The 14,989-nt window shown below is 43.2% G+C and overlaps 1 protein-coding gene across 1 annotated transcript; it reads right to left on the minus strand.

The window, feature by feature from the left end:
• Positions 1–322: 322 nt before the first annotated feature.
• Positions 323–14,942, minus strand: slc25a22a (solute carrier family 25 member 22a). Its single transcript, XM_034587645.1, has 11 exons — positions 14,729–14,942; positions 7,382–7,585; positions 7,135–7,260; positions 6,952–7,007; positions 6,690–6,780; positions 5,958–6,012; positions 5,235–5,295; positions 4,843–4,987; positions 4,604–4,758; positions 4,441–4,516; positions 323–4,314 (listed from the first exon to the last, which is right to left on the minus strand). The coding sequence occupies exons 2-11, from the start codon at positions 7,399–7,401 to the stop codon at positions 4,161–4,163; spliced, it is 939 nt and encodes a 312-aa protein (XP_034443536.1). The 5' UTR covers positions 7,402–7,585; positions 14,729–14,942; the 3' UTR covers positions 323–4,160.
• Between the last annotated feature and the right edge of the window lie 47 nt (positions 14,943–14,989).

Consider the following 14,989-nt stretch of genomic DNA (forward strand, 5'->3'; position numbering starts at 1 on the left):
TCCCCACCACGCCAGCACCATGGCCCCACTCGCGACCCCACACTGACACCTGGTGGCGGCTCCACGAGGCGGCAGATCATCGCATCACCGCAGCCTCAGCTGTTCCCGAGCCCCGAGGAGCCACTCGTGTCGTCCCCATACTCTTCAAAACATGGCCCCGCTGTTTTGACTTTCACGACGCTACTGCAAACAGGAAATGGTGGCGTCAGTTCTTTTGTGTTCTGTCACACAACCGCTGGACCTTGAAAGCGGTCCAGCGGCCACGTCGCCCCCCCCCCCAAAAAAGAAAGTAATCCTCAGCACAAACGACCACATCAGATGATTCCAGGACAGTTTCCGTTTATTGAACAACAAATTGTGACAGGGAACAGAATTTTTTTTTTTTCCATTGCATTTTTCATTGTAAACAATGTCTAGGACAACTGTGTCATTCACCACATATATTCATAAACACCCTCCATGTCGTAGAGAGACTCTCTGCAGATGGACTGTGGGGTCCTTGTTATTTTTAAAGTGCTGTAATGCACAGTTCCTCTTGGAGGAAGAGAACAGAGGCTCAGACCCCAGAACGCCTCCAAGGTCCCGGCTGCATTATTCATACATTGTGTGATGTCGTGATTGACAGGCTGTGTTCAGTGAGGTGTTGTTTTTTTTCAGTTTATTTTTATGTATTTTTCTAGTGTCCATCTGTGTTTGGCTTCTACTTATTGCATATCAGTGAGCTGGTTCATAGATATTTCGTTGAACGTGTAAAGCACAAATCTGTAGATTAAAATGTAATAAACTCTTCACTATAATTATAATAAATCTTATAATATCTAAGTTACATTCTTATATCTGATTCATTTAGATTATGTAGGCAATATAGATTTTTTCACTAACTGCTGATGGCTAACATAGTGGACACCATCACGTGGGTCTCTTATGACGACCTGCTGTCTCAGCCCTATGGAACAAGTGTTACAGACATAGAGAAACTTTCTTACAAGACTAGAAACTCATTCAACCTCTCCTGAAAGAAATCGGACTCTGATCCACGTCTGCAAAAGCAGCACATAGTTTTCAGGGGACTTTAGTCTTAGTATTTAAAGTTGGCCATGTGGTCTCTTGTGCCTAATAATCCTTTGTGCTTTCTTTGATTGTTTACACTCTGGGTCTTACATTTGGTGTTCAGAGCTCCTCTGCGTCTAACCTGCACCCTGGCTGTGGGTGCTAGGTTGCAGAGGTGCCTGTGACAGGTAGAAGGAACGAGGGGGAGAGGCATGGGTCTGACAATCAAAGAGAAAAATACCGCAGTGTCACACTAAGAACTTCACATCAACTACAGCACTACACAGTCAGACACAGACACACACACACACACACACGCACGCACGTACAAAACCAAATGATCAAGGTCAGAGAAAATTCACAGCTGAGTAAAACAAAATGACTTGCACGACATTTTCAAGATTCAACCAAAGACAGATCAAAACAAATTTGGGAGGGTTTCAGGTGGGGGGTTGGGGGGGGTTCAAAATCATTACAATCATCTCAACAACACATACATAGGCATTATGATCACAATAACAGCATATATGAGATGAACTGGCAATCGCAATGTCGAGAAAACAAAAACAACAGTAATTCAAAAAGACGAGCTCACGTGGACTTTTCTCTTTTTTTTCTGTGGCTCTGCTCGTCATCTGTCAACATCGCTGGAGGTGCCAGTCGATGACCTGACCTATGACTTTCACTTAAGACACTGATGACGCTGAGATTTACTAGCATGTGATTGAGTTGGCGCAGCCTCGGTCGTTAGTGCCGCCGCTGTCGTGTTGCAGCTACATCAAGAGAGAAGCGCCCTTCAGGAAGATGGATTTACAGTCCGATGTCAGCAGGTCCCTATTGGCTTCAATCAGAATGTATTTTATTTCCAGAACTGTTTGCAGTAGTGCCATAAGTCGTTCACTTAAAAAACGAATTACATTTCTACCATCATTATAAGATGATGCTTCATTTGGTCCTTGTTAATAAAACAGCAGGAAACAGGACGATAGGCTGACAGAGAGACTCGGGTGAAGGGCACCTCCTCAACACCATGTTAGAGCTACGCTAACGTTCCCCTTTGCATACAATAATAAACCCTCATTAATCTGCTGCATTTAAGTTCATGTGTTGCTTGTTGCATTAGAACATGTTCTGTCATTTGATATGTCCACATCATCATCATCACATAAAATCACCACAACATGGATCGAGGGGGGAGCTGGAGAGGTAGGTGTGCAAATAAGCCATCACGTACAAAACAAACCAATAAATCCTAAAACATAAAAGTTCATATCATCTGCATATGTACAATATAGTTAAGGTGGACACTTTTGACACAGAAAAAAACGACACATACAAACACTGTATATAGGGCTATACCGCCTATATAAAGGAATATTGATAAATAGGTCTCACTCCCACAAAATGATATTACACTGATAAAGTTGCATCGCGCATCTACAGTGCAACAGTACGAGTTGAAGAGCTGCTTGAACTTGTGGGAGCGAGGAAGGAATGTGATTGGGTAATACACCTCAAAGTCACCTTGATCTCCGACAACATAAACCAATGGCAGGGCTTTGGTGTGGTGGTGCATAAACGAGAGACACGGCAGCAGCTTAAAGCAAACAAAACCTCTAAAGCAAACAAGCGGAGATGTTTGGTGAAAACAATGAAAACAACAATGGTCCGACTTTCTGATAGAGAATCCTTTGATCTTTGGGGTCCTGCCACTGAGCTCAAGTTCGGAGAAAAGAATTTAAATTTGAGTTTTAAATCATCTGTAAACAACAATTATGTCTGGATCTAAGCTGTTAGTGGCTCCACAATAGGTGACTGTTCTCATCAGGCCTCAGCAGGAGATGTCCAGCTTTTAATCAGCATCATTACTGAACTTCTACTAATAATCTGGCTTTTTCTATTAAAATTACTATCAGCCCATTTAGTGTTCGCAGCTAATTCTTTCATTTGCATTCACAGTGAATCACAGAGAGGGAAAAAAACGCCACTGCTCCCGAAACTGTGACAACACTGTGGACTGAAGGTTTTAAAGCAGGCCACTCTTTTGGCCACAGTCCAATCAGTGATGTCACAGCGGGTGTTTTCCGTCATTCCACAACGGCGAACCCCGCTGTGACATCACTGATTGGGTTTTGGCCTCAAGTAGATCATGCTCGTCGGTTTCAATCCTCAGGAAAAAAACAACATAGATGGTACTTTTTTGCGATTCTGTGTCGATTCTATGTCGATGTTAAACAATGTGAACGTGCAGACGGTTGGTGCATAATAACGCCGTCTCTTCAGTCGAGCGTGTGACCAGGACACAGAGCTATCTTTTACAAAGGCAGAAACAGTGGAACCATTATGGTAGCACTGACTATCAGATGGAACCTGATCTACTTAAAAAGCCAAGGCAATCAGAGTCGGCTTGGAGCTGAATGGCTGAGTTCATTGCAGCCATTTACAGGAAGGGATGTGGCTTCTCAGGAAAGATCATAGGTGCTGTTATCGTTCAACACATTCCCTGGGTCTTTGGAGATGGAGGCTTATATTTTTGCTCTACCCCTTAGTATACTATCTTCTATTAAGACTTAAGATCTGGGGAAAATATTAAATAGCATTTTAGCAGATTTCCTACAGAGCTTATGGTTTCAAGGATTTTCATTTAGCTAGATATGAGTGAAATTTTCAATAGATCACTATGGTCTTCTCTGTGATTTGGAGGCGAATGTTGTTTGGGGGAAAAAAACACTGCAGGGACTTAACAGCTGCAGCAACCGAGGGCAGTACATCTCCTTTGGAAATTCAACAATCATATTCAAAAAGAGCAATAAAATGTCTTAATTATAAAGCAAAGTTCCATTAAAACTTCAATTGATATTTGTGGCTTCATTTCCAGGGAGCTGGCGGAGCACTGCCTACTGGAATTGTGTGTGCCACCACAGGCAGCTTGGCAAACAAATGCTCTCTCCTAAATTATTTCAACATTCAACACAAAAAGAATTCGAAAACACAAAGAACTGATTGGTCATGCTTTGACCCATCGAAAAAAACTTCTTTCAGACCGAGTTGATTCCTCACGCAATTGGTGTGATGCATTATGGGAGGGAAAGGCAGAAAGGAGGTGCTTCTTATTTGTCTTTTTTAGGCAAGCAGCTGAGTAAATATTCACCAACACCCAAGAAGTAGATAACCTGGGCAATGCCGAACAGAGGTGCGATGACCAGGGCTCGACAGTAGGCTCCTTTCAGGAAGGCTGACGGACCCTCATTATGGAGGATTTTCCTAGAGAGCAAAAATGAAAAGGTGGTTATATAACCTGAAGTAGTTGTGTGTCAGTGGTTATGGCGGTGCAGTAAACACCCTGCCTGCCTCACACATGGTGTAGCAGTCAAGACACAATGAGGTCACCTGATGCAGTCTGTCACTCCGCTGTACGTGTCCTCTGTGCTTCCTCTGTTCAGGGACTGCAGGCGAGTCTTTATCACTGCAACACACAGAGCTCAGGTGAATATTAAGCATCAAGCATCAGTGCGTGCGTTCCTGTAACAGTGTTCACGGCCTCGCTGCTCACCATCGACAGGGTTGACGGCCACAGCCGCTATGCTGCCCGCGGTGCAGCCTGATAAAAATGACACATAGAAAGGAGCGGGGCCATCTGCACCTCTTTTGCCCAGGTTATTCAGGTTGGCAAAGAGGGGGAAATAGATGATGGAGAAAGGGACGTCCCTACAAAAAAGAAACAATCAGACAGATGAGTACAGTTTGTCAGAGGTGGTTGGTAAAAGTCCTGGATTGGCCAAATTGTTTTACCTGAGCAATGTGGCACCAAGACCCTTATACAGCCCAGCTATGCCCTTTTCCCTCAGCAGCTCTCTTGTGAGCTGGATGGCTGTTGGGGACTTGGTCTCGACAGTACCTGCTGCCACCGTCTCTGGCATCAGTTTCCTCTGAGCAGCTGCGGAGCAGAAGTCCCACAATATTAACGACAGCAGTGTACAGCTATTTGAAATGCTAATGACAATGATGATAATAGCAGTCATTTGGGCAGACATTTTGAAACCATAACAGTAAAAAGAAATTAGGATAAAGCAGTTGTAATCACTAACATGGCCACATGAGGCCACTGTTTGTCAAGTGTATCACATACACTTCATTCCTGAACACAAAACACCATCTGGATGTCATTTTCTCTTTTGTCTTACCAATTCGTCCAGCATCTTGGAGCTGGATTTTCAACATCTCCATAGGAGTTGTGATAACAACCTAAAAATCAAACAAAACAAAGGACTTTAATACAGTGTCAAAATAAACACACATCGGTTATAGTCATTTGCAAGTCAGAGTTTAGGGTTGAATAGCACCGAGTGTGTCAGACAAAATGTGTGTCCAGTGTAAACCTACTGGCAATCATTAGCTAAACGTCAACTCTTGTTTTCCTCCGTAATCCACACAGTAGTAACTAGTTAACTGGATTAAGGGTGAGATGGCCGTGTTCTCAACTGCAATCTTAATCCAAGGTCTGCTACACTTAATCTAATCATTCTCCTTGGGCCTGAAGCCTTTGGCCTCATTAACAACAGGCATTTCCTTCTGACTCACTCACTCACGGCCAAGCACTCTCACAATGTCTTATCTGATCACTCACCTCCAGCTGCCATCGTCTCTGACAGGACAGCATTTCAGTAATTAGAAATCATTCATGAAAATGAAACATTCAGATCAGAGATAGCAGGAGAAATCCACAGAGACGGACTGCGAGCACGTTACTGCAGCGGCCACCTCTCGTTTAAACGGAGCTATGCTTAACATTTTCTGGAGGCTGAGGCTCGGTGGTTTGTTCGTGAGCTGACATTGGCAGTGCTAAGGGCGGAGTTCAAGATGGAGAACAGGAGGATGGAATTAAAAGCAGCATCTCCCTCACTCACCTGGCATGTACCTGCCCCACATCCAGCCAGCATCTCTTTAACTAGAGTGAGTTTTCTGAAACAAAAAACAGACAATAAAAAGATCAGATCAAAAGCAGACACCAGATTTACGGTGTGAGAGTAAGAAAAAGTTTATTTCCACAGTCCTGGAAAAAAAGGAGCTGACACTACCTGTGCTAGTAATGCTAATCTTTCCACATCAACATGTCAGGCACAAGGGCAGATTAATAATTTACAAGTCGAGCGGCTCGACCAGACGAGTCAATCATTCATCAGCCTGCATGTTTGTCGCCATAGTGATGGAGATAGATGCCCCAGAATTCTTTAGGTTTATCTGTGCAGACAGTGCTCATGGGAGACAGAGGGTGCTCAGTCGGTTCAAGCAACACCAGATGATGGTTGCTAATGATTTGAGATGTGATACCATTGTGTGATAATTTAATTAGTGGCGTGATTTCAGACACGGCCTCTGTTGTAACACGCACACGCGCACACGCACACACACACACGTAAGTCTGTATTTTTTTTAACCATACAGTTAACAAAGCATGTCAAGTTTGGTGCCTTGGAGGAGATGACAAGAGCAGTGGCGGATTAACTGGAGCCCTGGTGAGAATACAGACAGCTAATGTGTCAGGTTACATGTTAGTAAACACGGCAGCTGATCCCAGCGTGAATGAATGAAGGGAGCGGGTACGTGTCACTCAGCCTGTCAGCACATTCATGGCTCACCCGTCTTTAGAGAGGTGTTGCCTGAAGAAGTCGTTGGCAGCCAATTTGATGGCTTTCTCTGGCGTGACTAGTGTTAAGTTCACCGCCGCTCCTGGGAGGAGAAAAAGGACAGAGATCAAGAAAGATATCCAGACGAAAAGTGAGAATCTCAAGAAATAAAAATGTGGCATTTATTATGACAATGATGTGAACATTTTTTATCTTAATATAATATTTGACCATAATGTCCAGCCCTAGTCTCCTGTCAAAGTTAAAAACGTACCTCTATACATCCCAAAATACCCCTCTGACCGGATGGTCTTAATAAGGCAATCTGACCTGAAACACAAACACAACAGATGGTATATCAGTCAAACAGCTGCCGACAGGATGTGCAGAGAATCTGATGATGAACTGGGTGTCTCTGCTGTTTAATGTGTAAATGGAAAACACAGAAGTCTCATACATGCTGGTGTAGAGGCGAGATCCATTTTGCTGGTTTTGCAAGCGAGTCTTGGCCAGGTCAATGGGAAACACACAGGTCACTCCGATCAGGCCAGCGATCCCCCCATTGATCAATTTGGCAGGCAAACTGGATGGAGGTGAGGACGATGGGGAAAGAGACAAAATTATGAAGTGTCGAAGGTCGCTAGATAAGACCAAGGCCGCATTGCTGCTTATAATCCTTGTGGTTGTTTCACACTCAGCCTTACCTGATCTGCTTGTCAGCCATTTATCTGAAGCCCCGGCAGGTCAAAGTGTCAATCTGTGTGTCAGCGAGTCACTCAGTGGTCGTCCTTTTTTTATTGCTGTTTGTTCCAGTGCTGTGTTTCTGTCCAACGGGGAGTGTCTGTAGTCTGATGATGATTTGCTCACTTGTTTCCTTGCGGCTGTTGTTAATGTTAGTTAGGGGATATCTGTAAAGACACAGGAAATTACCTGTTAAACATCTTTCAACAATAGCAGGATTGGTACATTTCAAAAGTTAGAATGAAGCATTTTGCTTTCACCAACATTACTACATAGACTTGCTTTAGTAACAAGATGGTACACCACCTCAAATACACGGTAAAAACGGAAAATATGTTTACATCAAAAATATCATTGTCAATAATATCAGTTTCAGGGGGGAGTAAAAATTTCAGATACCAAAAAACTATGACAAATAACTTTAAATAAAACACAAAAATACAACCATATATTTAGAAATGGTTTTTTTACGTAAAACACAAACATAAATTAACATCTTTATTTGCATTTATTATTCTTTATTCTAACTTTTCATATCTGGGCATATTGTGTAATGTCTGTGAAAGGCTCATATCAGACAAAATTATCTATATCGGTTGGGCTCCACTAAAAACGCTGGCAAGTGTGTATGGGGGAAACTGGGGTTTTGCAGAATGATTATGTAAAAGTCTTAATTCTCAGGTATGATGTGGGCAAACCAAATACAGCCTCCCCGACGAGGAGGGCAGCACATAAATAGTATCAAATTTGGCCTGAGATGAATGCAAACAATATCCTCAACACAGTCAACAGGCCTGTTTAGAACAGATTATACCCAGCCAACTTAAAATCAAGTCCAGGAATCATTATCCGAGACTCACTGGTTTGCTGTGGCCCAAACCAAATACAGGCCTCAGTTACTGCAGCTCGGCAGAGTTCAGTAAAACCACCTCTTCCAAATCCTCAAACATTCAGTTTACGAGCAACACATAAGAAAAAGAACTGCAGCAAAACCTCATAACTGAGAAGCTGGAATAAAAAAAATGTTCTGTGTATCAATGAATGAGTCCAAAAGGTGATTACTAAAAACCCTGCCCGTCACTTATTAATCCTAAATAGGGAGAATAGCACACAATAACATTCCCTTAGTAAACCACAGTTCAGGGTGATAAGGTAACATTTTGACAGCTCCCTCAAGATAGAGCTTTCAGCCATCACTGCAGAGATAACACAAGATTAAAGAAATCTATCACCACTGGAACATCTGTGCGTCACGCGTGTCCTTGAATGGGGATGTTTTATGCATAAGCCTTTTCAGTGTAAAACTGGAACGACAGGAGAAGATCTCCCCCCCCCCCCCCCTTTATGCTAAAATGATAATTTAGAGCAAACAGATGATGTGGCTAGGAAGCTACCTATTTTTGGTACAGTACAGGACGCCCTCAGAGTGAAGAGATGCTTCCCATTTACCCCTTTCATTCTCTCCACCCCCTCCGTCCACCAATCACAACCTGCCTGTGCGTGTGCAACCCGCCTCCTCCTCTCTCCTCCTCACCAGCCCCCTCCCCCGCCGTTTCCCTCAGTCACGAGTCACGACTCTCGAACGCAGCTTTTCCGCCTCAGATCTCTGCTGACCCGCGGGTTTTGTGTTGGCGTCAGTGTGTATGTGTACACTTGTGTGACAATAACATCACAAATTCCTCTGGATCGGTTTCCTGGAGACTGCACAGCATGCGCGGAGGTCTAGGTGTCTCGGCAGGCATGAATGCAGCTGTGGTGTGTTTGGTTTGGACGGGGACTTGAGGCCCTTGCTGGCGGCTCCAGGGGTGACGGAGGAGAGAGGGGGGGGGGGGGGTTCAGAGCAGGTCAGCGAGCCGCCTCTGTCCTCTCTGGTGATTGGGTGGGCGTTGTTCTCTCAGCTCTTCGCAGCTTACCTCCATGGCTCATCTCCCTCTGACTGTACATATCAAGCTTGTAGTTTTCTCACACGGCAGCGATACTGAGCACACGCACTCACATCTCCCTGCACGCTACTTTAGTTTCCCTATTTCTTGCTACTGACTTCCTCTTGAGGAGTGAGCATGTTGTTAACGCCACAGTCAGCACTCTGGCTTCTCCTTAAACCACAATTTACGCAAGACTATATGCTTTCTTAGCGATAAGGCTGAGAGGAAAATGTATGGGGTTGTGAGGGGCACTTCAAATGAGTCACCCATCAAACTGGCATCTCCCACCTTCTTCACTGCGCCTGCGGCTTTACTCCTCTGCTTCGCTTCATCTGCACCACACAACTGTGTCCACACTCGGACATTTATTTGACCCTCGGCCATAGCGTCACTGTAGTGGCTTGTCATGACCATTAGAGTCTGTATGGAGAGAACTAGCCTGAGTGCGCAGCTTCCACAGCCCAGTGTCACCACTCATCAACCATATGTGCATAGAACATCCTACATTACACGCAGAGCACAAGAAAAACGAAAAACAACCATCTGGTAATTCTTGTCTCCAGACCCCCCACTTCACCACATCGATAAATCACTTTACAGTCATTGTCAGGGTTCTCACTTATTTATCAAATCACTTAGATCTTAAAAGAGGAGAGTCTGACCAGGCATGCTAAACAAGACAAAACAACAGAGAAGTGAAAACCTCTTTATCAAACCAGCGCACCAGACATTTTAACATCCACACACACACACACACACACACACACACACGCACACACACACACACACACACACACACACACACACACACACACACACACACACTTATTCACACAGAGGTCATATTTTGAGTTTGAAACCTCTAAAGCAGATAAGAACTGATGACTAAGCAACACACAAGGTGATTGTGTAACTTGCTAGCCATGTAAAACCTTGAACCTAAAACTTCCACAGACACGGTCGATTAAAGATATTGTGGAGTCTGGACGCCGACAGGCAGATAACATCTCTGTTCTGACCCTTGTTCATCATTTTAACACATGAACAATGAGCCAATAAACACTGACAAGGAGATATGGGCAACTGAGAGATACTGTCAGCGAAGCAACATGCAGGGGTAGAGGGTTAAGTTTCTAAATTCTATTCTATTTATTTATTACTGCACATTCTCTTATAACCTTTTCGGACTGAACCAGAAACGTTGATATCGGGTAGACCTCAGAGACTGTTCCTTTGTGAGATAGTAAACAGTACCCATTACTCCCTAACTAAACTAACCTAAACTAAACAAGCACATTTTTAACGTGCACTGCACTATGACTACTTCCATTTAAATGTTGAAAATCCTTGGAATGATTAGAGTTGAACATTTTTTAACTTGATTAAGTAATTTAACTGTCAAATGCATGTATATGCTTGGTTTATAAACGCATTCAATGAAAATAAAGACATGTTTTTCTTTCCAGCAATGCAACAACATGTATGCTACAGTATGTTAAAGATGCATTATAAAAACTGACAATACTGGTTCAGTATACAAATGTAATTGCAAAAATATAAATATAAACCTGCAAATACTCAAAATCGGGAGAAAAATTCATCCTGAAAATCAATGTCAAATATACTCCTCTCATTCAAATCACCCAGAGAAAAGTGTAATTCATCCTTGGCTGCCTCTCTGCCCTCCAGTGCCAAACCGAGTAAAGGTCTTGTTGAATAAATGACAGGAAGTGTGGTGACTGATAGGAGGATGTGATACAGGAGGACAGCACAGGGACAAAGCACTGAGGTAGCACCCATTTCAAATGACTGTGGCTGGACCGGATGACAAGTTAAGAAATGAAAATCACATGAGTTTCTCATTAGCAGAGAGAAGAGCTGTTCTAACCCGCCCATCTGTCTCACATGAACTGGGTTGATAAACTCACTGTGAACAGATCACGAGAGGATCTGCACCGAGGTCTGTTTTCAGACACAATAGTGTTGAGTACTTCTCTGTGCTGCAAGAACACAGTGGCCAGATCTGATATAAAACTCAATCTGTCCAATGTAACTGTCCTCTATTCATTATTTTCTACTTAAGTATTCCTTTGTGGTAGTACTTAAGTCTATTGTAAGGCTATGAGCTACTATGATATGATTCAGCTTAATTAATATTGTCCTTGTGTATATTTGTTGCATCAATTATATATAAAAAAGATTTGTTTTTAAATAGTTCTTTTGCAGCTGTGTATTTACAGCTCTTCACAATAAACCTGACAGCTGCTCTGAAGCCATCATCATATTTGTATTTATTTTTCATAGTGATGGTTTATAAGATGTGGTCTATTTTGGACACTGCGGAAACAAGGGATGAATTTTGTGGTGTCACAGATAAATCTGATTACTATTCCCTCTTCCCTACAGCATCAGGATTATAAACCTAATACCTACTTATGAAAGCTCTCTCGCAATCTCCACTTACAACCAGTGAAGGGAGCGTTACGATCTGGGCACAAACAATTCTGTTCTAATACAGGTGCTCCAATCGGAGCTGATACTCTGCGCAGGGAGGTGGTGTCGAGTTTAGTCCCTCCTCTGACACCACATGTATCCCCGTTGCCCCAGTTTCTAAAAGTCACCTGGGTGTTTTCTCTTGTGCCTCTTCTGTTTTGCCTCCATCTTAGCTTTCCTGCAGCTTTGATGGGGGAAATGATAATACCACGGTCAGTGGACTTTCCTTAGAAAGAACGCCAAATGGCATTTGATTACAGTTGTCAAATTACAGTAACAACTTGAATGGCCTGAATGTCTGTAACTTTTCACGCAGCATCTTCCCACCAGTATGCCATTTCTATTCAGTGCACATATACCAGTGACATTTAACCGTCCTTGCCTCTGGATTTTTTAGCTCATGTGCCTGTAGTCCTGTATGCAGATTAAATATTAAACACAAGGTTGTTGTTTTTACTTCTGAATGAAAGTAACGCAATGTTTTTAGCGTCACAGCCAAAACATTTCAACCGGAAAGCACAAGGGATGAGTCACCTTACACCCGAGAATGGCTCGCCTCATCAATTATTTGAAGGCTGCAGGGATGCTTTGATACATCCACTGCTTGGCCTTATCATGACCTACATACTAATACACAAGTTACTGTGTGGAAAATAAGTGCGTCCTTTGAAAGCATACCAGTTTGTCATCTGACACCTTCTTCTGCAGTGAATAGCATCCTATGTATACTGTAGAGGCCTCAGCAAGGTAAATAGTAGAGTCTGACCAATATGGATTTTTTTAGGTTTATGCCGATACTGATATTAAGAAGTAAAAAATTCCTAATACTGAAAGCTCAGCCAATATTTAACAAAATTACCTATGATTGCCAAGAAATAGCTATCAAATCCTTTTTTCAGGATATTTTTTCCAGTTTGACCAGAAACCTTACTGTCAATAACTATAATTGAAAAGAAAACACAAATACAATTAATACTAGGGCTGCGAGTAGCACTGTGCGATCTCGGGACCTGAAGCAGCCGCGGGGGAGGGTGAACAGGGACCGGGTGAAACGACTCAGTGTTGCGTGCGTTTTGTCCACGCCATCAAGTGTAGACCACATGGTGAAAATTTTATGGAAATCGAATTAAAGTTGTAAAACGAGGCCTACCTCCTTTTGGCAGTAGGTGGTGCTATCACTATCACTACATACAGACTTATAGATATGTTCAAATCAAAAACACTATTGTTTCTCTTCAGATCTTATAAATGTTTCACCATGGCAACAGTCAACGACCAAAGGAATCTATGAACACTGACACTGTGGCATTAAAGCAAACTGACAACAATGAATTCTCTGCTTAATGCATCCTTTGTAGTGTTCTTCTGTACTCCTGGGTGGAGTTAAATAGTAAATCACAAACTAGTGTTGTTCTTTCAGCTTAACCCTTTGATACACAACATGGTTTCAAAAGTGACCTGGTTCAGTTTTTATTTTGTTAGGATAACACTCACTCATGTTAATCTGATGAAAGCTCTAGGAGGAGTTTGTTAAAATACACATCGCGTAAAACGGCCAAGTGACCACAAAATCCAAAATGGCCGTCTTCCTGTTGCTTTAATCAAATTGGTGCCAGGACTTTTTCTTTGGTCCGGTCATGATACACGTGTGTACCGAATTTTGTGAAGATCGGTTAAACCAGACGGAATTGCTGCGTTTTAGGGGGCGCTGTTGAGCCATTTTGCCACCCCTATTTCGAATTACTCCAGAATACGTAAATTTTCAGCAGGCCTGATGCTGTTCAAGCCGCCAAAAATGTGATTCATTTGCCTGAATAATCAAACGAAAAGCAATAGGGCCTTCGCATTGTCAGTGCTCGGGCCCTTAACATACAACTTGAATTAAGAAAATGCACATCTGTTCTGCATTGTTTATTCTGTAAAATAAAAGTATCGGTAAACATTGACCGATACTGACATGTCTGTGCAAGGCTTATATCGGCTGATATCATCGACCAATGGCAGATCAGGGTCCAGTGAAAAGGAAAGTTAGTGACCAAGAGCAGATGTTTTCTGTTCATGTCTTCAGTTGTGTATAAAAGTGGCATTTATCGCAAATGATACCGACATGTATGTGAAATGCTAATATCAACTGATATTATTATCGCCAAGTCTGGCTCCAGTAAAAAGGAAATTGGCTGGAATATAAAGTGACTCCATCAGGAGGGATATTGAACATTAATAAGCATATATTTTATTTAAATGCTTCATTTTTCATTTGTTTGGTGGTCTGACACGTTCAGATTGCCAGTAAGTGGCAGTGTGAGTTTTCTGTACCAGTGTAAAACAGGAGGTGGGCACAGTGAAGTGGGTTCACCCTCCACCACCATCACCTCCCAGTCCACTGATGACAGCTACAGCCTCCGCAGGGAGCGCACAGCGCCGGCACAAGGCGGCAGCTGCGGCCGCCTGGAGCTCCCGAAGAAATACGGTTAACTGGCCCCGGTGATTCCGGTCACAGGGGAAAAAAACTAACATATCCACACAAGCAGCCAAATCCACATGAAACGCCTGATATCAGCAAATTAATGAATGACAATGATTTTTCTGTCAAGCTGCACCGCTCGCTTTTTAACGTAATATCACAAACCATATTACAGACGTCAAATTGAATGTAAAACAGCCGCGGTGACGACACTTAGCCACAAGGCCTGACGGTTACAGCTTCAAAACCCCCATTCAAAATGATATATGCATTTCTCACATAACGGAAAATGACGAGGCTCTGCGGTACTAGCATCTCTTCATGTTGCCTTAATCTCCGTCTTTACACCGCGATAAATCTGACTAAACATGTCGCTTCCACCACAAGCAGCAGCAGCAGCTTCCACCGAGTCCCGTTATGTTACATACCGCACGAGAAGAGGCGTCTCCGCTGTCCTGACCGGGCTGTGGCGTGAAATCAGAGCCGAGCTTCTCTCTGACAGACCGACTGCTGCAGCTAAACCTACCCACCTACCCACCTACCTACCGGGGGTACGAGCGTCTGTAGTCCGGAGGAGGAGGAGGAGATGGTGTGGAGAGGAAAAAAACAGGGAATAGGGATTTAAAGAGTGGGGTCCCCTGGTGGCGTGTAGTAGAAGCACACGTTGGTTTTTTTTTATACGCAGTGGA

This window comes from Hippoglossus hippoglossus, chromosome 6, assembly GCF_009819705.1.
Source record: "Hippoglossus hippoglossus isolate fHipHip1 chromosome 6, fHipHip1.pri, whole genome shotgun sequence".
Lineage (NCBI taxonomy): Eukaryota > Metazoa > Chordata > Actinopteri > Pleuronectiformes > Pleuronectidae > Hippoglossus > Hippoglossus hippoglossus.

Excerpts from the sequence above, each read along its gene's own strand:
- slc25a22a (XM_034587645.1), bottom strand. The coding sequence starts at position 7,401 with ATGGCTGACAAGCAGATCAG. Across the intron at positions 4,988-5,234 it reads CCAAGATGCTGGACGAATTG|CTGCTCAGAGGAAACTGATG; the intron begins GTAAGACAAAAG and ends TCTGCTCCGCAG. Across the intron at positions 4,315-4,440 it reads GGAGTGACAGACTGCATCAG|GAAAATCCTCCATAATGAGG; the intron begins GTGACCTCATTG and ends TTTGCTCTCTAG.